Below are 22,129 nucleotides of genomic sequence, written 5' to 3'. Positions count from 1 at the left end.
TTCTTGGTGGAGATTTAATACGCTAGGGCTTTAGGGAGTCCTTCAATCACTGGATGCTTTCCAGCACATCCTAAAAATTTCCACTTGAAGTCAATAAACAATGCAAAAAAAAAAAAAAAAAAAAAACCAAACAAAACAAAACAAAAAAAACACAAAAAACCACCTGCATGTAACTGAAATCCCACATGAACATCAAAAAGCGGTTTCAACAGTAATAGTTTTCTGTTTCTACGTCAGTACATCAGTCCTAGTTTTGCACTATGCTGCCTGTTGTGGTCAACATGTCAACACTGAGTTATCTAGGAAGGAAAAGAAGAAATGCCTGGTGTATAATGGTCTCTTGAACTGTGGTAGGAAGTTAGGTAAGTGACTGAACTAGCATCCTTTTATCTTGCTACAGAAATAGCTCTAAATCACATAACTTATGGCTGGTTTATGAAAATAGCCCTGCTACACTGAGCAGGTGCGGTTGGAGGCTGCTGGTGGCAGGCACAGGAGGCTCTCACCTGGCAATGCCATGTCTTGGTGACAGATGCCTATGGTCAGATCCTGTGCTGAATGGCAACCTTGGGACCTCGGCTTTCCCTGAGTACCCTCAGCACTACTCACTACAAAGGAAAATGTAGTGGAAAATAAAACCACAATGAATTCTAGTCTTCTGGTGGGCACAGAGGCCAGTAACATCACTGGAGGGGAGCTAAACAACCCCTGTGCTCTATTCTATTGAGAAGCACAATAAGGAACTACCATTGCAACTATATGGCTCATAAATACTGGCATCAGTTTGGATGTGCTTTCAAACCCACTTTAGATTATGTGTGTGGTTGGTACCCAGGTTGTGTCCGGCTTTGCATCCTTCAGTGTGGTACCTGTTGGATTAATTCACAGGCTTGCTCCACCTCCATTTACACAGGATGAACCATGAGTATGGTCTTGATTGACAAATCCAGTGGCTAAGCGGAGTAGAGGAAAACTCAACTCCAGTGTTAAGAGATGGAGCAACAGGAACCCACAAGACCTGTTAGTCACCACTCTTGAAGCGGCTGCAGATGATGATCTGTGATGTTCACAGCTCACACAAAGCCCAGGACAGGCAGTTCTGGATGCTGGCTCCTTCTGTGCTGGAGACCAGCAGCCAGCATGTGCCCAGATCTGGGGAATCTTTTTCCCTGGCAACTCCCCTTCTATACCAGCATCACCCACTGTTGTGCTCTGAGCAGGTATGAGTAACCTCAGATCTGCTGTGACAGGGCTATATTAAATGTTACCAGATCCGGTTCTGACAGCATTTTGTAAGCCCAGAATTCCTCTCCCCATGTGCCCAGCTGCAATCCACATGCAGCCAGGGAAGAGGAGTCCCTGCCTGACACCGCACAATAAATCACAGTGAGTGATTGCCTCATCCATGAAATCACACCCTCTCTGTATTACAAAAAGGGAAAGCCAGAACTTTGTAAATTCGGGGTTTTCTGGGCACAGGACAGGACTACCCGTGGTTTCCTGGAGAATTTTGTGCAAGGGTCATCGGAGTCCAAAGCTGCCTGGGAGCTGCTGTGAGCAGAGCCAGCTGGACAGTGCTCCTCAGGAAACATCTGCTGAAGAGGGGCTGAGAGAACAGAATGTGCCTTGACCTTCCTCTCCCCATGCTTCTCCACCCTGTCTCGTCCATACACCAGGGAGAGCAGCTGCTGTGGCCCATGTCCAAGGGAATCCCAGCATCAGGAGGCTCCCTGAATCCTCTCAATCACTGGAGTGGGGACACCTGCCCTGCACACAGCGGGGAGGCTCTGTCAGCACACTGATGTTCGGATTTTTACTTAAAATCTCAAAGCCTCCCAAGTATCTGACACAGGGCCACTGACATCACCCACAAAGACTGTGCAGAGAAGTTCTGAACACTCCTATCTTCCTGTTGGATTGAGACCAAGATGAACAAGAGAATGATACATTCTTTTAAAAGAAGGACAAACTGCGCTTTACCAAAATGGGAATACACATGGAGGCTCTCCTAAGGGATGACATGAGAGGTTCTGATTTTGCTTAATGAGCCTGGCCATCTCACCAGACCTGAACAGCACAGGGCTCATGGTATGTAGGGAAAGTGAGTGTCACACAGAGAGCACAATGGAGTTAATGTATACTCTCTCCCAGTCTCACAGAGATGAGCTCCTACTCCTTCAGTTTCAGTCACTAAACAAAGCACATCTGGCAGCAAACTGAACAGACTGCTATACATCAAAACAAATCCTTGCTAACTCCATTTACTAGATCTTTTGTTAGGACAGGGTCTTCTCCAGGAGAGACTCCAGACCTGTCTCCCTGCAGTATGACCAGGAACACCAGAGTTTGCATTGGCCTGTTCATGTCCTTGTTCAGAGCTCTCAGTCTCCATCCCAGCCTTTAGAGTTGCACCTCCAGCATGACTTAAGCTTACTCCCCATTTACAGCAGCCAACAACATTTTACCTCAACAAATCAGCTCTGCCACACATTTTTCTTCCTGTCATTAGTTCATATATCAGTGCCTTCCTGCCTTCCTTTCTTGCCCTTATAGCAACACACTTCTCTTCAGCCAGCTAAGCTTGGTAGCCTAGCCCAAGGTAACTTCAGGACACAATTTAAATTTGCTTGCAGCATGGCTCCCTTTCAGGAGGTTGTAGAAATTCTCCAGTCCTCTGCAAACTGGGAATTCAAATGCTGTTATTACCACATTTGGTGCTAGGACTGGTCCAAGGACTGGTAACAGCAGGCACTGACCCTGTATTTACATCAGGCTTTTAAATCAGGACTTAGCAATGAAAATATTGTGATGTTAAGAAATCCATGAATCAGAAGCTGTGCTGGGGTGTGAAACTGAGACAGCTCTGTAGCACTGCAAATGGGAGGTAAGTGCATCCACCTGCTGTGGGTGGGATTACTCTGGATTTGCTGCTTTTCCATGTGTGTGGTGCAAGGAGCATGGGCAAGCCTTCTGCTCTAAAGAAAGATGGGAAATTAGGACACATTCCAAAGTATCATTGGGTTTTGCCAGGAATGCTAAAGAAACCACAGCTGGCATTAAAAAGAGTGCAGAAAACAGTCTAAACTGGTACTGCAACATGGTGACAAAACACTTGCTGCTAGTGGTGTCAATGAGCTGCAGGCAAAACTTCATCTGAATGACCACCTGGATGATGAGTTTCCTCCAAATCCCTCCCACAGACAAACCCAGAGCATTTGCTAATGTCACACTGCCTGTGCCAGCCCGCTCCATGATGACCCAATTCCACATCCTGCAGGCAGGATCCTGCTCTAGGTGCTGTGGGCAGGCTCCGCCCTTACCTGCTGAAAACTTCCTGGCCCCAAAAGACAAAGGGCTGGCTGGTTTTGCCAAGGATATCCCAAATCACAGCCCCCCATCTTTCCAGCTCCATTTATACACAACTAGGAGACATTGCTGCAGGGTTAATTCCTGGTTTTGGAATCCCAAGGACTTTCAGGCAAAAGGTCCCACGGCTGTGACAGGCATTGCCCTCTGCTCCTCTCCCTGCTTTTATCTGGTGTGGGAGCAAACAGGAACAAACACCCTCTGCAAAGGGACTTTATCTTTGCTGGCAGGAAACTGTGAAGGTTAGAAGGTAGCAAGGGAAATCTGTGCTGTCAAAATCAAAGCTGCAGTAATTAAAATTTCTTCTGTCCTGGGGAGGTGGTTGGCAGAGCTGTAGTTGTGAGCAGGGACTCTAGGGACTACTTGCATACAACAGGAAATCTCAACCCACTGCACAGCACACCATCACACCCCCAGGGCTGTGGCTGGTGCCAGAAGCAGGGTCACCAGGCTGCTGAGCCTGTCCCACTCCCACATACCAGTGCAGTCTGAGGACCTTCACCCTGCTGTTCAAAGTTCATCTTCACCCTGCAACTCAAAACTCACCCCTTCTTTCTTCAAACCTAAGAAAATCTCCCAGAAAGAAGAAGTGGGGGAAGAAAAGGAGCAGCTTGTAGAGCACTTCTTAGTCTGATGTGCAAAAGCCAATTACCCAAAACAGAGGTGAATCAATGGAAAAGGCCCTTGGGTGCAAGGGAAGGCAGCAGCTGGCCTTTTCCACAGCCTGGATCAATGCTGCTGTGCACTAGCATCTGCTCGCCAGATTTCTATTTGTTCCAGTGATGGGTTGCCAAGGTGTTAAAAGTCAAATCATTCAAATTGCTCACAGAGTGAAAGATACTCAAGATTAAAAATTACACCTTGACCCAGTTGGGTAATTTTGCAGCAATTATCACCAACTTCTATGGTGGAAGATTGTAAGAGTTCAGAGGAGGAGAATAAAAAAGTCTTGTCCTTTCTTCACCTTGCATACAAATGAAAAACAAAAGTGATCTTCTTGCTCTTGATAGAACCATGCTTTAAAGAGTTTCACAAACATCCATTTCCTCATTTGAGCTCACACAGAAGACATATTATCTCTTTTAAATAAGATTTCTCCTTGGCAGCACACACCCTGTTCTCTATCTGTAACACTTTAAGAAGCCAACAAGCGGTTATTTGCAAAACTGATGGTAGGAGATTGATATAATCTATTATAAACCTCAGCAAAATCGGCCAATTTCATGAGGTTTAAATATATGGCCAAACTAATCAAGTCACACAGATTATGAAATACAGCCCCCTGAGCTCTCCACTCACATGGGAATGATTTGGAAAATGCCCAACCATATCAAGGAATAGCGAGGAGAGAAAATTATTATTATTATTATTATTATTATTAATAATAATAATAATAATAACTAACAATAATAATAATAATATAAAGCAAACGGTTTCCAACACAATGGTTTCTCAAGCACTGATGCTCTCCCTATCAGAGCTTCTCTGTCTCATGAGTTCCACTTCAACTTGGCTTTCTGTCATTGCCACACTCTGCTCTTCCAGTAATGAAGCCCAAGGAAATTGGGAGTGATGTCTTTGGGCTCTGGACCCACTCACTTCTGCCTCTTTTGCAGTGGGGCTGGATCCAACCCTTTCTTACCAGATGTTTTGGCTACCTTCTGCCTTTCCCTGTTGCCTCTCGCACAGGTACTGGCACCACAGGTTCCACTCACCAGGAAAGCTGGCCCTGTTCTGCTTGGAAACAATTTCACTCTTTACAGGAGAAATACACCCAGGAAAAGGCATTTCTTTCAACATCAAAATTATGGATTCCTCTGACTTACTTGATCTTGTTTGTGAGGTCCTGCATTCAGTCATTTGGAGACTGTATATTGCTTCATTTCCCCCTTTTTTTTAATGGTTGAAATCTGTTTTAACAGAGAATGAGGAAAAATTATCCGTTCCCAGGCAAAACTGCCTGGAGCTGGCTGTGGCTTCCATCTTTAGCAAAAGATAGGGCATCACACACTGAATGTGCCTTCCAGTGTAGATCACTGGGTTGGATCAGGGACATCAGCAGAGCAAGGCCATGTTGTGCTGGTGCTACTGAGGAAGCTGCTCACTGGATCTGGATGCATTGTTTTTGAGGGTGCAGACAGTAACCTCTCTCCTAGGGATACCTGCTCTCAGGTATCTGTACGCAGAGAGGATTTTCAACAGTGACAAATACAGCACACATAGAGCTGGATTGAGCATTTCCTTGCTCCTGGGACAGGCAGCATCTGCCAGGTGCCAGTGGCTGCGCAAATCCAGGGAAGGCTGGATGTGGCAGGAATGTGGCAGGTTCTGGGGGAAGTACGATGACCTCCCCAGCAATGTCAGGAAACATTTCTCAAATGGAAGAAGTCATTAGCTGTTTCTATGCTCACCTATCGGGAACGTCACCAGCTGCTTCATGCAGACCTGACAGGGCTGCTTCTGCTGTGGTCGAGGTCAGCTCCCTGCTCTGGGTGGCAACAGCCATCTTTTCTTGACACAGGCTTAGCTACTGGTCCAGGCACCCCTGACTGCCCTGGCCTAAGCTGATGGACAACAAATTGAGCCACGCCAGAAAAAAACTAACTGGCTCCTGAAGTAACTCCCAGTGCTCATTCCTCTATAAAATCATAAGATTTTGCCAAAGGTGGAAGGCTACTGCAAAGCCTGTCACAATGGGTGGGAAACCAAAGACCTGAGCAGGTAAAGAACTTTCTTAAACTCCATGAACAATCAATGCATGTGCATGGGTTTACACAACTACTTAAATATGCATTCACTCAATGCAATTTAATACATTGCAAATAACATTCCATCACATCTTAACCAGGGCACCAATTATTTTCCAATGCTGCCAGTAGCTCCCCAAGGTCCCGAATCAGCAGCTGCAGCACAGGGGGCATGGCTCAGCAGGGTGTTAGAGCTCACCCATGCTGCAGCCAAGCGCTCTCTTGAGAGGTTTTTGCCCTGCAATTGCCTTAGAATACAGGAATTCAAAGAAGTGCACTCATCACCTGGCAATGGAATGTTATCATCAAGGGTCTTTTTGGAGCAGTCAGGCGCAGAAATGGCACATATATCTGAATCTGTCAAAAAGGGTAGAGTGAGAAATGAAGGAGGCTAATCCAAACCTAGGTTCACCAAGGGATGCTGAGACAAAAAATGAACTCATGCATTGGGCCACCCCACAAAGATGAGTTTTAAATTTAGCATGACTGAATCAAGATGCATTCAAGATAAGATAATCTTCTGCATTATTTCTTAATCGTGAAGATGAGGTGCTACACCCAGGAAGGGCAGCCATGGTGGAGGTGAACTAGAGGTGTGCAGCAGCATCAGGCCACTGCTGCATCGCTCCTTCAGTGAGATCACCAGGAGACCCTGCATGAGTGAGAAGTGTCCTCCAGCCCTCACTCCACAAACTGTGGCTGGTTGTGGTCCTCCCCTCTGCTCAGAGCTGTCCCTGCAGACAAGAGGACAGTGGCAGGGAAGCCCTGCAAGAGCCTCTCAGCCACAGCATGTCTGTGCATGCCATGCTGGGCACCCTCTTTCCCCGACCCCAGCGCAGGGCTGGCATATTACCAGGGAAATTAAGCAGGCAATTTCTAAAGCTGAGAGAAAAGCAGCAGCCACCTGGGCCCTAGTAGCCAGGTCACTTAATGACCAAAAGGAATTTTCTAGAGAAGCCAGAGAAATGCAATGCCGTGAATAAAAGAAACACTAACTGCTCTGATGCATTCAGAGATTGCCATAAGAGAGAAGCTTTCAGGGAGCTCTGGATACTGGGTAATGCCCAGTCCTGTCTAATTAAAAGATGAAGCAGGAGATAGGTGGAGTAGTGGGAAGCAGGAAAGAGCAGGATGGGCTGGGGCTGAAGCTCAAGGTTTTCTGTGTCACAAAAAGCCAGGACAGCTGCCCATGAATGGCAGGAGCATCGCCCAGCAGCCCCTCTGCCCACGCACTTACTGCTGCGCCTATGGGGGCGGCATTTACATCACCAACTCTCCCAGGAGACTTTATATCATAATTCACGGCACATTCCCCTACACAAAATGATCAATGCTCATATGACAAAGTAAAAGCACAGGTGACTTCCCCAGGTCAGAGCTCCAAAGTTCCGGATACAAACCTGGCACCCTTGCCCTCACCCTTTCACATCCACCATCAGCAACAGACACTACTTCTCCTTTCTGCTCTTTCTCACAGGAAAACCATCATCACTCATCATTCAATTTGCAAGTATTTTCGCACTGTACAGCTTCATGCTCTACCACATGTTCTAACCTCCTTTGCACACTTGCAGGCAGCACTCCCCCTTCTCCTAGGGCTGGCAAGCTGGTTTCTCCTGAAGCTCTTCCAGGTTATTGAACTACCTTGTTTCCCATCAGTTAAGGGCAGAGTGCCGGGGACATAATTTATTTTCCATGTTTATTTATGTCAGGAGAGTCCTTAAAGAATTTGTTTGCTGTTGCCTCAGTTGCTGCTCATGCTGAGGTTACTGCCTGCCCTGCTGCATTACCAACAAGTCAGGCTTGGGGAGACTGGAGTCCACCAGCTTCCCTCTGCTGTTCTGACATTATGGAAACAACTAATTTCCCTTAGGCTTCTTAATTAGGAGCAGAATCACCCTTTTCACTGGCCAATAGGCACTTAAGTCACATGAAAAAAAGGTAAGCTGAGAACCAGCAGCGGCTCCTCAGCTCAGCAGCTCTGTTTCTGCACAGTCGCCAAAGATGGGTCAGTTCTGGTCACCTCCTTTTTAGGATGGTTTGAGCATGTCCTGTCTGGACTGTGATAATACAATGACACCAGAAAGTGCTGTTGCTCCCACAATGGAGTGCCCCAGGAATGAGTTCCTTCTCCAGAACAATGTGGATGGAGACCTGAAGCCTTTGAAAAATTTAGGTATTGGGATTTTCTCAACAGAGCAATTCCCCTTGCCCTCATCCTCACAAGGGAACCAGCTGGGTCACATTTTACTCCAGCCGCCACTGTCTTTATTATTAAAATTTCCCAAGGCTCAGTCATAGCTGCAGCAGTCACTTTTTTTTTTTTTTTTCTACAAACAATCTGTGGCAAATTTGTGAACTGAGATGTCCTCCTCTGCACCAGCCCATACTCAGGGCTCCCCACCAGCCCAGCTTCATCACCCATAGATGGCAATGAGACCCTGCACCCTTCCCCAGGTTGTTCAAACCAACACATCACCCCACCCCCAGCTGCTATCCAGCAACTTCCAGTTCTTTGGAGCATCCCAAGGTGACGTGCTGGGGACCTGGCTGCCAATTAGTTTGCTCTTTAGGGTTCTAGACTACCCTGGGGAAGGAGAGTATGCCATATTGATTTTCTCTGGTTGCTGTTCTTGCAACCATCCAGGTAAAGAAACATTTGTATTATGTCTGTAACAGATCCCTATGGAAGCCGTTCAAGCATCCTACCTGCTGCAGAGCAGAGCTGGCAATTTTGCCAGAAACTCTGTTTTGAAGGGGTTTGCAATGTTAATTAAACTTTTGCAGCTGTATCTCTTGGCTCTGAATAAGATCAGAGCCTCTCTGAGAAGGTGAGCTCAGCTCCTTGGCCCCATTCAAGCCTGGCTCTGAACAAGTCTGGCTCTCAACACTGAATTCCCTCAACACAACATCAGAAATATATTATTGTTCCTCCACAAAAGGAAATTAATTCAGGACTGTCAGAGTTCAGACACAGTATTGGTCTAGAAAACCTACAGGTTGAGAGATGATCGCAGAGCTACAAAAAAATAGCAGATGTCCTTGCCCAAAGAACTGACTCCTCTAAATACACAAGCAAATTCAGTATCTGTGATCACACAGACAGGCATAATGCAGGAGGGACAGTAAGTCTCCGCAAGGACTCTGCATGAATTCCACACAAAGCTCCCAGAACTCTGGCTTCCTTTCACTTCTGATGATGCACAGCCCATTCCTGGGCTGGTACTGGTGACCTACCCAACACAGATGGGCTTTTATAGACTGCTTTCCAGGAAAACATGGAAGGGAGAGGAACTGCCGAGTCTGGAAAATGCAAGAGACAAGTTGGCTTTAACGGTTAAAATTCTTTAGACATTTAAAAGAGGCAGCTTTTTAAGGATATTAATAAATAGAAGAGAAACATGGAGAAGATAAGGAGAACTTGAACTCAGGGGAGCTGTGGGACTGGGGCTCTGGGGTAGCAGAGCCAGATCTATTGCCAGGGCTGTTCTGCAGCAGCAATGGGAGACCAGCATGTGGCGCACCAGTGCCCCACAGGGCTGGAAAACCAGAACAGAGGATGGAAAACACTGACGGTGCTGGGCTGGCATTTCCTACCCAGCACAGTACCATTTCTGCCAGCTCTTACAAAGAGGTTTGGGAGCAAGGTGGGTGGCAGAGTCAGAAGCCACTTGGCACCTGCAGGTTTGCTCCAGAGCCGCTATTCATCACCACCCTTTGCAGCCAGAGCTGCTGCGGATGACTTGGGACTGGGGTTTGTGAAGGCAAGAGCCAGCACATCGGCCCTGTGGTCTCCTGGGCACATTCAGCCACTGACGTTTTCAAAGCAGCGTGATGTTTTCTCAAGAAAACAGCAGAGCTGGTGCAGTTGGCAGGCTCAGTGCTTGCTCAAGAATAAAGTTTGTACCGCTGTTAATAAAGGTGTTTGCTATGAGGGACATGGGAATTACTGCAGAACAACAGCAAGGAGATGCAGAGGCACTTGGGGAACTTCACCCATTTAAAGCACAGACAGCTGTCACCATACAGGAATTCTGCCACCAAAGGTGTACACAAGATGCAGGATTTGAGACTTGGGAGCCCCTATCCCCAAGCTCAGTTAATAGCATCTCCCACAGTGTCAATACCACTGACATCAGTGACAAAGGCTCTCGGGCTGCAGCTCCAGGGGACCAACCACCCAGCACTTCTCCCTGCTCCCACGGATGGGCTTCTAACCACCGCTCCCGGCCCAGCACCAGCATATTTTCTCGGCTGTTTTCCTAGTTTCCACAAGAGGGCATCGGCACGACACCGACGAGACGCTCGCTCCCATGTCCCCTCCGAGCGGCTCCTCCCGCTCCAGTCCCGGCGGCGGCGGGAGCCGGGGCCGGGTCTCGCCCAGGGTTCCGTCTGCAGAAGGAAAGCAGCTGATGCACATCTCCCAGGAGATCTCGACTCTGGTGCCGTGACTCATCATGACGTTTGCTATTTCAGAAATAAAACTCTTTTTCCTCAAAAAAGCGTGTTGAATAGCTCTGCCAATACCAAGGGGCTGCAGGGAAGGGAACAGGCGTTCCTCAGGGGCTGCGGAGGGGCTCGCACTGGCACCTCTTTTCTCCAACCTCCACATTCCCGCGCACAGACCAGGCAGGGAGCATGAACCCTCGGGAGCTGTTCTTCTGGGGAAAGAGCTTTGTCTGAAGGGTGTGCTGGGCTCCTGGCAAACCCTGATGCATGGAAAGACTTTGCGGGCAAGAGATAAACCAGCGAAAGTAACCCCCCGTTCCCTCCCCCAGTAATAAAAATCTGAATGAGAAACACACAAAAGCCACCCAACTCCACTCTGGAGTGGATACCCTTCACAAAGGAAGCTTTTGGCTTGGAGACCTGGAGCTCAGAGCTCAGGTCACCTTTCAGGAAGTGATGAAACCACTTGGTCAGGAACCATACCTCATGCCACAGAACCTGGCAGATCAGGCACTTGATGCTGTGGACTTTCAGCAGAGAAAGAAAATTTCAGTATCTTCTTGGATGAGTTTTTAACCCAGGTGAGCCGGTAGAAGACTGCTCAAATCAGTGATGGCCTCTTCACTGCCCATACAGGACTCTGTGGCATGACAGTTGATTTCCTCTAGATTATCTTGATCTTTCTGGACACTGAGTGTGTACCAAAGCACAAGGTGTATCAGAAATGCCAAAACAGCAATAGATTGTCTGACAGGCCTGTCATTCTGTCATGAAATGTGACATGCATCCTACCCGAGAGGAAGGACTGGATTGCTATACACTTGAGAGCCAGCTGAGGCGTGGCAAGACTCCTCATTTCGGAGTCTCATTGATCAGACCTGGAGGATACATTGCTGCAGTATAAAATAAATGTGGCAAGAGTCCCAAACTACCTATCTCTCTTTAGCTGTGCCTTCATATAAAACATGTTGCCATTTCACAGGCGTGTCTGTGGGGAATTTCCCATTTGTGAATCCAATATCCTCACTTTTGAACAAAAATGCATCTCTGACATAAAGGATGCAAAGGTAGAGAAAGCATGGCTCAGTACAGAGCAATGGGGAATTTGCCAAGCAGCATCAAAATGGAGAACAAACAAGAAAAAGAAAAGCCAGCTTAATGCAGAGAGTTTATCAAAGGAGAAAAATACTTTTTGTGCATCGTCACTGATTATCCTGCTGCGACAGATGCACCAGAGGGACACTGTGAACGTGACAGCAGGACAGAAATGATAAAGTAAACACAAATAACAAGGTGGGAACAAGTTTAAGGGTGGGTGGGAGCTCCCATGCTCCCCACCACAAGCCTTGTCAAAGACACAACCCTGACCAAGCACCAACCAGGACATGATTAATGTGGAATAGATGTGCTATCTCCAGAGGAGATAGCTTGTGGTGGACTCAGGAAAAACATGAGAGACTGCTGGCTTTTTCTTGCTCGGTGATAAATGAGACCTAACACCCTTTCCCAAAGACCGAATACATCAACTCCAGCACTGCAGGTAATTAGGTCTGGAGTCATGGTGAGATTGTCTCTAGCAGTCATGGTATCTTTTTGCTTCTTGTGCTTCTGTTGGGGTCCCATCACTAAACTTCTCAGCAGCTACAGAAAGACTAAAGGAGCATCTTCTTGTGTTACACCTTTAATCCCAGCAGTCATCCAAGTTTTTGGTGATTATAGTTGTGGAGGAGCCCAGCAGAGTCACCCAGCAGCTCAGTGAAGTCACAGCTTCCACTTTTGAGGAAAGTGGGAGAATCTGTCTCCTGAGATGTACTTCAACCACACTATCAGCAGTAGCACTTTTGCATGACAGCATCTCACTGAGAAAAGCAAATCTTCATGAAGGGTTAACTGATATGTAGACAGTCAAGAACAAGCACTATAGCCTAGAACTTGCAGTATTTTGTAAAGTCTACAGCTGCCAGTCAAGTGGATGCTTCCTCAGAAGAGTGGTTCCAGGTTTTCCTCTCAAAAGAGCCCGTGGGAACCCTTTCCTCACACACTGATCTTTTTCATCTTTTTATCCCACTTGGGACCCCTGAAGGGTTCAGCTGCTCCCTTGGTCCCAACACCATCCTCAGATCTGCTTCCTCAGCCCTTGGACAGTGAAATCTCCCCCAAGTCTGCAAGTAGCCCCTGAAGTTTCTTTTTGATCTCTTGGTACTCTGCCATCTCCAGACAGAGGCATTTGGTGGAAAGGGAAAAAATCTAGAGTCAGGTGGTTTTGGATGCAATCCCTGAGGAAGCTGCGTGGAGGTTAAGTGCCCCCACCACGGCGCATGACAGGCAACCTCTGCAAACGAAGACAAACCTGTGGGTAGAGCAGTCCACTTATCTCCCACTTCTGTTTTGGATGAGGAAGACTTTTGTCCTGTACTCTTAAAGAAGGATGTGTATAGTGGACTGTGTAGAGCGCTCTTGGATTTCAGAGCAAACCCAGGATGTAACAGCAGCACAGACACTCTTGGATGATCTTCGGCAGCTGGGAGCTGAACCACAGAGATGCCAGCTGGGGTTTGTTATATGACAAAATAATCTAAACATGTCCATCACCTCGGAGCAAGGGCCCCATGACACAGGTAAAATTGCTTTTGTTCACTCAAAAGATCAATATTGTCAGGATGAAATAGAATGTGAGCCGGTGTGAAGAACTCTGCCTGACCACTGACTGTCAGAAAGAGGCAGAAACTCCCTCTTGTAAAAACAATATGAAAAAAAATCCTGAATATACTGCCACTTCCCAAGTGACTGTATTTGGACTGTTGTCACCAGGAGCTGTAGGTCGTCTCTAGATTTCTTGGAAGAACAATTTTCTGTGCACATGGTATCTTCTGATGCAGGAAGTTCCTCAGATTTAATTGTGTTCTTTTCTATTAAATCATCATGGCTAATTAAAAAGCCTGAATCCCATTTGAAGACCATGCTCCTCAGTGAATGTCAGCAATTATCCATGTCAGGTCTTCCCTTAGAACAAACCTGTTGTCAAATGCAGTTTCTCATTCTGATCTAAAATTCTCTGGTCCTCCAGCAGCTCCTTCCCTTTGCCCCTTTGTCTGCTTTGTTTTGCATTGGATTTAACTTTGCATATGTGGTTTGGTGCGGGTTTTTTTAATATAACATCAAATCTCTTAATTCTCTGACCCAGAAAACAGAGACAATCCTCATAAAAATCTGGGACAAAGAAGATGCAGCTGGCACGTGTGCAGCAGCAGGAGATTCCAAAACTCCCAAATCTACCCATTTAAAGTGATTTTGATAAAAGAAAGAATTTTGAGAACTGTTGCTGTCAGATCACAGGTTATTTTGAAAGCAAATCCTAGGCTTTTAAGCGGTGCTGTAGTCTGAGCGAGACCCTTTAAAAAGTGACAATGTGGTGGCCCGTGCTCATCATCAGCCAAGATGTGATGGCTTTTCCCTCCAAGTTGTCACCTCCACAGGGCCAGCCAGGACACGAGACCCACACAGGGTATACAGCTGCTCCTACAGGGTCTAGAAATTCCAGAAATAAAGGTTCCCTCAACCACAGCATGACCCTTCCCGGAGCCACAGAGCCCCATTCCTGCAGCACTTTTGACAATGAGTAAATAATGAGAAATTAGTGCACAGCCCTGATGATGAGTCACAGTGAGCCGTCACTGGCAGTTATGAACCTGCCAGGACAAACAGAGTGTCACAGACAGCCCTGTCCTCTACTCTCATGGATACATCACCCATGTCACCCCTTGTCCTCCACAGAGCCAACACACACTGCTCCCACTGGTGAGTCACACCCAACACCAAAACAGGAGAGCCCTGGCCAATGCTGGGCAGGGATGGGGACGCATTGCACTTGGTGTTGCCTCTTTGCATGTTTAATTTAATGAGGAAGAATAACTAAATATCCAGGCTGAGTCACACAGGCAGCGATCTCCCTTCGCCACAGGAGATTTAGGGGCAAAAGGAGAAGATGGAGGTACAGCCACACTTCATGCTGTCCCCAGGGAAGGGGGTGCCTTCTAGCCAGGAACTTCTACCCCCAACACAGCACCAAGGATGAAGAGTGAGGCCAGTGCAAGAACTCACTGCTCCATCCCCAGCATCAAGTGTAGGGAAGTCCTTGGTGACAACAGGGTTTCATCCACTGGCTCTGAACACTTCCCAAATTTCATTAAAGTGGGTAATTTAGCCTGACTACCCTGGCTAGTTCTCACGGCTGGGACCACAATAGCAGCCAAGCCCAGGAGGAAATTGCATTACTGTACATGGAGGTCTCAAATCTGAAAGGGAAAGAGCAGCTCACACCAACAAGGGCTTTAATACCAGATTAAATGCTTTCACAGCAGCCCGGCTGTCGGAAAGCTTCCAGACAGTCTTTTGTCAATTTAGTTTGCATTCTACTTTGGCGTCAAGAGGTACTTTAAAATGTAACCAACTTTTTTTTTTTTTAATGGTAGCTTAGCTTTCTTGAAGGGAATTCATGGCCTGGGATGGGCACTGCTCCATATGGGAAGGCGTGAAGTGCTTTAATGGCAGAGGGACCAAGCAAAGCTCCTCTCTCCAAGGCTGTTTAGGGACTCTATTAAGTAATCTGTCCTTAAAGACTCGCCATTTTAGAAGGCTGAATGAAGCTCCAACTGAAATTATCAATTTTTAATTTCCCCATTAGCAGAAACAGAAGAGGTACAGTACTTTCTCCTGATACAGGGAACAGCCTACATTTGTACAAGGATTTTACTTTGAGACGCTGATTACCCAAGCCTTGAACCAGGAGCTAAGCCATGTCTCAGGGACATGCCCCACTGGGTACTTAAATGCAGTTTAGGGGAGATCTTGGCTAACTCTGGGCAGATGGGAGCACGAGGGCAGCTGGACCAGGATGCCGCACGTGGGCAGCAGGATGGTCCTACCCTACTCAGGACTGGGAAAGCACCCCAGAAACAGCAAGGATGAGTCTTGGGCTGGCTTCTACTCTGAAATTTGGCACTTGGGAGATGCAGGGCACACCCTCATAGGAAACTGCCGTTCCTCCTGTCCCGCTGCTCCCTGACATGGGGACACAGAGGAACCTCTGTCTCTCCCCTGGCCCACCATAGCCAGCGGGAGGAAGGGGGGGGGGGGGGCACAGCCTCAAAGGGCTCTGTGCCACCAAGTTCTGCCCACAAATGCATCCTTGTCATTCAAATGAGAAGCGGCCATAAAAGGAGGGCCCAGCCCTAAACAAAGAGCCACTTGGGATAACCACCGCGGGTCGTGGTCTCCACCGATGAATGCAAATGCCTCCAAACCCTGGAAGCAACTTCTCTGAGAACAACACAGACGGGGCTTTGTGAGCAGGATGCTGTGAGCAGGGCATACGAAAGCCCCCAGGAACGCCCAGCAATCCCCAGCTGGAGAAACGCCTCGGGGGCATGCATAGACCTTCCCTCTCACCCCTGGCCACAAAGTCAAGAAAAAGCAGCTCACAGTCTTCTTTTTTTTCACCCATGCTCTAGTAACCAAACTAAAACTTTCCTGGCACTCCTGCATCCTTCAGCCACTGATGCCAGAGCCCATGTCCACAAAGCATGATCTCAGTGATGCCACCACCACCACACTGTCAACCGCTCTCTGGCAACCTCTGTGCCAGGCAAAGCAACTCCCTAAGGCAAAACATCTCCCTTGAGGCCAAGCTAGCCAAGCCACAGGTTTTGCCCTCAGAGCCATGTCCCCACAACAGCACCAATGCAGCCCAGTGGGCAGGAGCTGCCTGCGGGAACAGCCTGCTCCCTCACAAACCAGCCAATCTCCACGTCAGCATCTTCAGTGTTCAGGCTCCACACGCCAGCTATATATTCTGAAAAGCGCAGCTTGAAGGCAGACCTCCCGCCAGACCTGGTACAAAGCCCAGGGAAATGAGAGCTCTCATTACTAAGTTACTACTAGTGTATAGGAAGTTTTTGCTGCTTGCACTCCTGAGACGTCCGAGCTCAACAGCCATAAAAAGATGCAATTTGTGAATGTTGTGGTGGGGAGGGGTTGGGGGTTTACTGTAAAGGCAGCACTGCAAAATGCAAAGTCATAAATCTCAAAAGCAGTGTACTAAAATTCAGTGGAATCACTCAAGTCAAGCTCTGTTCCATCAGCTATTTTATGTTCTCTTTGTCAGAGCAGCTAATGGAGAAAAATAAAAACATTAATAATCAAGTTAGATTTATAAACTGGGCAGGATATTCCACTAGTAATGAAATCTGGAGAATCATTCCATGTTATATTGCTTTGGGCAGCATGCTAACAAGAATTGCCTTTGAATTTTAGCCCTCTTTCATTCTGCTGAACTTTAATTTGGCCCACCACCACTGTTTCATTTAAAACAAACTCCAAGCAGGAGCGGAGCAGAAGACAGAGGCACAGTCCAGTTCAGCACTGAAAACCTCTGGGTTACAAGGGGTGAGCATTTGGGCTATACAAGCTCTGTTGACATTGTGTTCTGTTTACTGCAGAGAATTGCTGGATATAATTTTCCAAGGTTAGCAGAGCTTTCTATTGGCATGGTGTCATGTTTCCTAGATTTCAAATATTTGATTGAAAAGCCCCGTAGATCTTTAATTTTGTAGTTGCTTCATAAAGTGGATGTCAAATCATTCTTGAGGCTCTCACTTCCCTGAGAGTGGTAGTTTTCTAACAAAACCTCTGAAAATATCTAGCTTCTGTGCTCCTTACTGCTCAATAGAGGGCATAAGCTTAAACCTGATTTACATTCAACCCCTTTGATTTACACTCAACCCCCTCACCAATGCTGTCTCAAGCTGGAGAGATTCTTTGCCCCAGCAAGGACATCAACAGGAGGGAGACAGCACCCTGACATCAATCATACATCCTAAATGTCAGATTCCCAGCCTAAACAAGTCTTGGTTTAATGTAACCCCCTTCTCCCGTAGTTAATTTCTGCTCAAGTACCACCATCCCCACCACCTTCTGCTTTGCGAGGCAGCCCCAGCTCTTCAGCAGGGCTTAGAGAGAGTGCTCAAATCTACTCCAGGGCTAAAAATTTTACATTAATGCCTGAAAGTTGTCATCAGTAACTAATAAGCCCCTCGAGTATTAACATTTACCCTGTAAAAGCTGAGTGCAGCTTATTCGGTAGCGAGGGTAAAAGCAGGTCAAAAGACAAAGTTTGAGTTAAATTGACTGGGGCAGAATACATCAATCTGTGTGCTGTTTGCATGAAATATTAATTCCAGCTTTAACATCTGGTTACAGAGGAAAGTGAATGCACCATAATGATGCAGGTATACTTTATATTCACCACATTTTCTATTCTCTTAGGAACAGATGGGGAACGATAGGCTTTGTCTTCCCTGGCAGGTGTCTGAGCCGGAGCCTGTGAGCCAACGCACAAGCTTGGAGCCGGAGCCTGGGCGGCGGAGGCAGCGTGGCGCACTGCTCTAAGCGAGCCCTGCTCATTAGATAACCCTACCGCGCCGCAAACCCTTCCTCCCTCCCGCCTTCACAGCAGTGCACTGGCAGCATTTCGAAATGTACTAAATTTCAGGGAATTTCTCCAAACTGGCGGGTCCAACCCCAGGACTGCCCCCCCACACCCAGCCACAGATGGCTTTCTGACACGCAGGTTTGATATAGTCGCGGGGCGTCTCTGAGCTACAATTGGTATAAGCTACAAGAAAGTTCTCCTCCTTCAGGAGAAAACCCTTAATTTCTTCACTCTCAGAGGGGTGAAGCTGCATGGACCTGCTGGCACTGTGACCCGGCAGAGACGTGACCTAAGCTCTCCATGCCTGCTGAAACCTGTTATATCCTTGCGAACTAAGCAGGCACCTGGGAGGGGAGAAGCAAGACCACAAGGATGGCCGCGCTGTGCAGCCAACCCTCCACCTGCTGCCGGCACCGACCAGCCCCTAACACATCCCCGAGGCATGTCTCAGTCCTGGGGGATCGCTCTGACTCAAAACGTGCCGTTTTACCCTGCTTGCTGCTGGAGTTTGTGCGGCTCCACGGCGGGCAGGGAGCCCTCGAGACAGACCAGCCCTTTCCCAGCGCCTGAGAAATCACCATCCATGTGTGAAAGCTGGTGAGGCCATCGCCCCACGATGCTCGGCTGGGGGAAAGTTGGGTCACCAGGCTGGGTGAGGAGGCGGCAGGAGAGGCACCATGTACTGGGGTGCTAGGGAGGGGGATTCTGGCTTCCAGAGGGCTCGGTGCAGTGGGTATGGGGTGAGGGCGCTGGGTGCGGGGGGGACGCGGGGGGACGGGGACGACCAGCTGCAACGAGCGGCACCACGTAGATAATGCTGGAGGAGACACCGGGTGTAAAAGGGCCCGATCAGCGGGGGCAGGACGGCGGGCAGTGGCGCAAAGGGGGTACTGGGCAGCGGGGTGCGCCAGGGAGCATTTCCAGCCGCCGAAGCTCGCCCAGCGCCGCGTGGGCCCGCGATGCCCGAAGGTGGGGGAGTACCCGACGAGTCGGGTGGCGGGGAAGGGGGGAGCGGAGAGGAGCGGGGGGCCGCGGGTAACTCACAACTCCCCGGGTGATGTCCTCCGCCGCGGGGGTCGGCGCCGCGGGCGCTTCTTGCCACGCCAGCCACAGAGCGAGCACGAGGAGCATCTCCCGGAGGCGGGCGCGGTGCCGTGCGGCGGGGCTCAGCATCCCCCCGCTCTTCGCGGCGCGCGGCCCTGGCCCCGCGATGGGCTCCGCCGGGCTCCGCGCCGCATCCGCGCTCCCGCCCCGGGCTGCGGCTGCCGCCGGGAAGGGAAGGAGGCCGGGAAGGAGGAAGAGAGGCGGGGAGCTCCACTCTGTTCCGCGCTGCTCCGCCGAGGATGGAGGAGGGGGGCTCCGCTCCGCCCCACCGGGAAGAGAGGTTGGGGGGACTCCGCTCCGCGCTGCTTCGCGCTGCCGGGTGCGCCGCTACATCGCCCCGCTTCCGCAGCCTTCGGAGCGGCGAAGTTGCTGCGGCCGCTGGCACGGAGCAGAGCGCGGCTCAGTAGCTGCAGCTGCCGCTGTCGGGAGTCGCCGCGGCTCAGGCGCCGCTGCCATGCACCCCTCTGCGGCCGGCCGGCGGAGGAGGCGGAGGAGGAAGGGATGCTAATGAGGGAGGCGGTGTCAGGGCTCCGCCGGCGTTGGGGGGGGTGCTCGCAAGCGCGGTCTGGCCGCGGCGCAGCGCCGAGCCCCGCTAGCGATGCCTGCCCGCTCCCTCTGCGTCGCGCGGGCAGGAGCGGGCTCAGTCCCCTCCCGTTTTAATATCTGTGTCTGGCTGAAATCCCTCAGGATTCCGACACGGTTTTTTTCCTAAACATCAACATTTCTGTAAGTACCAGCTTCATCTCCGAGTTTTGAAGGGGCTATGGTAAAGACCGCGTGGTTTTAGCATCACCCACTGACATACTGTCTCAGCGAGACAAATGTCTGGCTTGTCCCCATAAACAGCATAATGGGATCCTATGGCCTCTACAGCGTGTCCTCCCTCGAGAGCTGTGAATCTGCCACATGCTCCGACAGGACAGATGGCAGGGGACACCCTGACAGCTCTAGCTCCTGCTAGTTCAGGATGAACATGTACTTCCTACTCAGCATCTGCCTTCCCCAGTTGCTACTGGCATGTTAATAGATTCAACAGCTTTGTAAATGATTTTTAAATCTGGGGGCTTTTAAAATAAAATTGGAGTTTCTGTTTTAAGTAAGTGGAGATAATGAAGAATGGACAGAGATGAAAAATTGCTTCTAGGCGCTGCTCAGGCAAAATTGTAATGGTCATTGATATGACATCTTCCGCACAAATAGATTAATCCAGCAATGAACTGTAGCTGCTCCTGGAGATATTTAATATCAGACAGGACTGGAGAAAACCAGTGAGTAAGGGAAGAAGAAATCTTTGTCCAAAAGAAACTGGCTAAAGAGAATTGGCAGGGAAACCTCACTTCCTGGGGGTGAGTTTGCACTACCCTGTGTCCCTGTAAGCTGGACTGAAGTTACTGCTCCAGCACCAGAGATATCAGAGGGAAAACACCTGAATTACAGGCGTCAGAGCCCCACCAACAGCTGCCTGAGCTAAAGAGCTGTTATCTCGAGAGCTTTTCTCCATACTAAAACAAAGAGAATATCCATTTTCAACAATTGTAGAATGTGCTAAACTTGCGTATTGGAAGAGCATTATTTCCACTTTTTTTTCGCCCCACAAAAGCCTCAGAGTTTTTAGGGGGCCAAATGTCAATGAATTTCCCAATCTCTGACCTCCGCAGATCTCAATGCCCTGTTTCCCTCTCTGCTCAGGTATTAGTTATTAGCCCCTGTGCTGTGTCAGCACCGCGCGCGGTTGCCCCGGTTTCGGCTCTCTCGGCGCGGGGGGGCTGCTCTGCCGAGCCGCGGGGAGGGGCAGGCAGAGCTCTCGCGCTCCTCCGAGCCGGCGCCGCCAATTCCAAAAGCCGCAAAAACACGCCGCAGTGAGCTAAAGCCTAGAACGCGATCGCTCCCGCTCCGCGGGGCTGCGAAGCGAACGTGCAAGAGCGAAAAAGAACAGAACTCACGGCAGAGACTGTTTTCCGAGCTTCTACGCCCCCCCCCCCCCCAAGGAGCAGAAATACTCATCGAAATCGGAGCTGTAGGTAGCAAGGTCAGGCAGTTTGGTCTCTTCACTGGAATAGGACCCCACGGGCAGGAGGAGCTCTCCTATTCTCCTCTGGAAAATTCGCTCACCAGAAAGGAGCAGCACTGTCCAAAGGCGCAGAGCGTTCCGCGAGCCTTCTTGTGGGTTCAGTCCCAAAGTCTCTCTGGAGAGCGATGCAGCCAAAGCTCTTCCAGTGGATGCTCAGCTGCCTTAAAGCTTTTCCGAGGTTCTGAGATTCCTTCTTGGGGCTCTGATGGAAAGGCTTTAGGCGAGGTGAAGGAAAAAAGGAGACAGATCCTGTTGGAGGGTCTTGATCCAGAGTTTTATTCCTGGGCACGCAGGCCTCTGAGCGTTGCGACAGCTCCAATAGAACAACGACCGCGTGGTCTCAGTGTCCTTTTAAACCGCGGGGACAGGGGACGGGGAGGGGCAGGTATGCCACCAGCCAGGTAGGAGGGGGGAAGTCTCAGGTGACAATGACACCTAGACAGGCCAATGACTCCAGGGCTGAGAAGCAGCTTTTGAACTTCAGCCAATCACACGACGCCCTTGCTGTAATGTCAAGCTTGACGGACAGCACTTAGCAGGAGGCAAGGGGAGGGGAAGGGAGAAGGTATTGCCACACCTGGGAAAGGACTGGGATGGCTAAAACCGGAAACTGCGTCGCACTGCAACACGCCTCAATCTGTTTTGCACAAGAACCTGCAATGTGAATGATTACTTAGGGTGGATGAGTAGTTGCTTTGTCCATACCTTGTTGAAAGTAATTCCCAACGTATTTATAAACATTTTTAGCAAGTACTTACAAGAGACAAGATGGCAGATATCTGCCATAAATTACGAGACCAAAAGAGTCCACAGCCATGCCAGGCGCAAAGAGCTGGGAAAGAATCTTTAATAGTTTAATTTTATTGCATGAGTCTTCCTCCTTTAATAAAACACTGCTTGACC

At 49.1% G+C, this 22,129-nt stretch overlaps 1 protein-coding gene across 6 annotated transcripts in view; it reads right to left on the bottom strand.

Moving 5' to 3' along the window:
- MMP17 (matrix metallopeptidase 17) overlaps positions 1–19,637 on the bottom strand; it is a 53,945-nt gene extending 34,308 nt beyond the window's left edge. For all 6 annotated transcript variants that reach the window (XR_004061149.1, XR_004061148.1, XR_004061150.1 and 3 more), the window contains exon 1: positions 19,096–19,637. Coding sequence is in view for 3 of the 6 variants with exons in the window: in XM_030958897.1 (XP_030814757.1) it covers positions 19,096–19,224 (129 nt within the window). In the remaining 3 variants the exon portion in view is untranslated. The remainder of the gene's footprint in view (positions 1–19,095) is intronic.
- Positions 19,638–22,129: the final 2,492 nt, after the last annotated feature.

The sequence above is a fragment of the Camarhynchus parvulus genome, chromosome 15 (genome assembly GCF_901933205.1).
Source record: "Camarhynchus parvulus chromosome 15, STF_HiC, whole genome shotgun sequence".
Taxonomy (NCBI): domain Eukaryota; kingdom Metazoa; phylum Chordata; class Aves; order Passeriformes; family Thraupidae; genus Camarhynchus; species Camarhynchus parvulus.
This window is presented reverse-complemented; position numbering and strand designations above follow the sequence as displayed.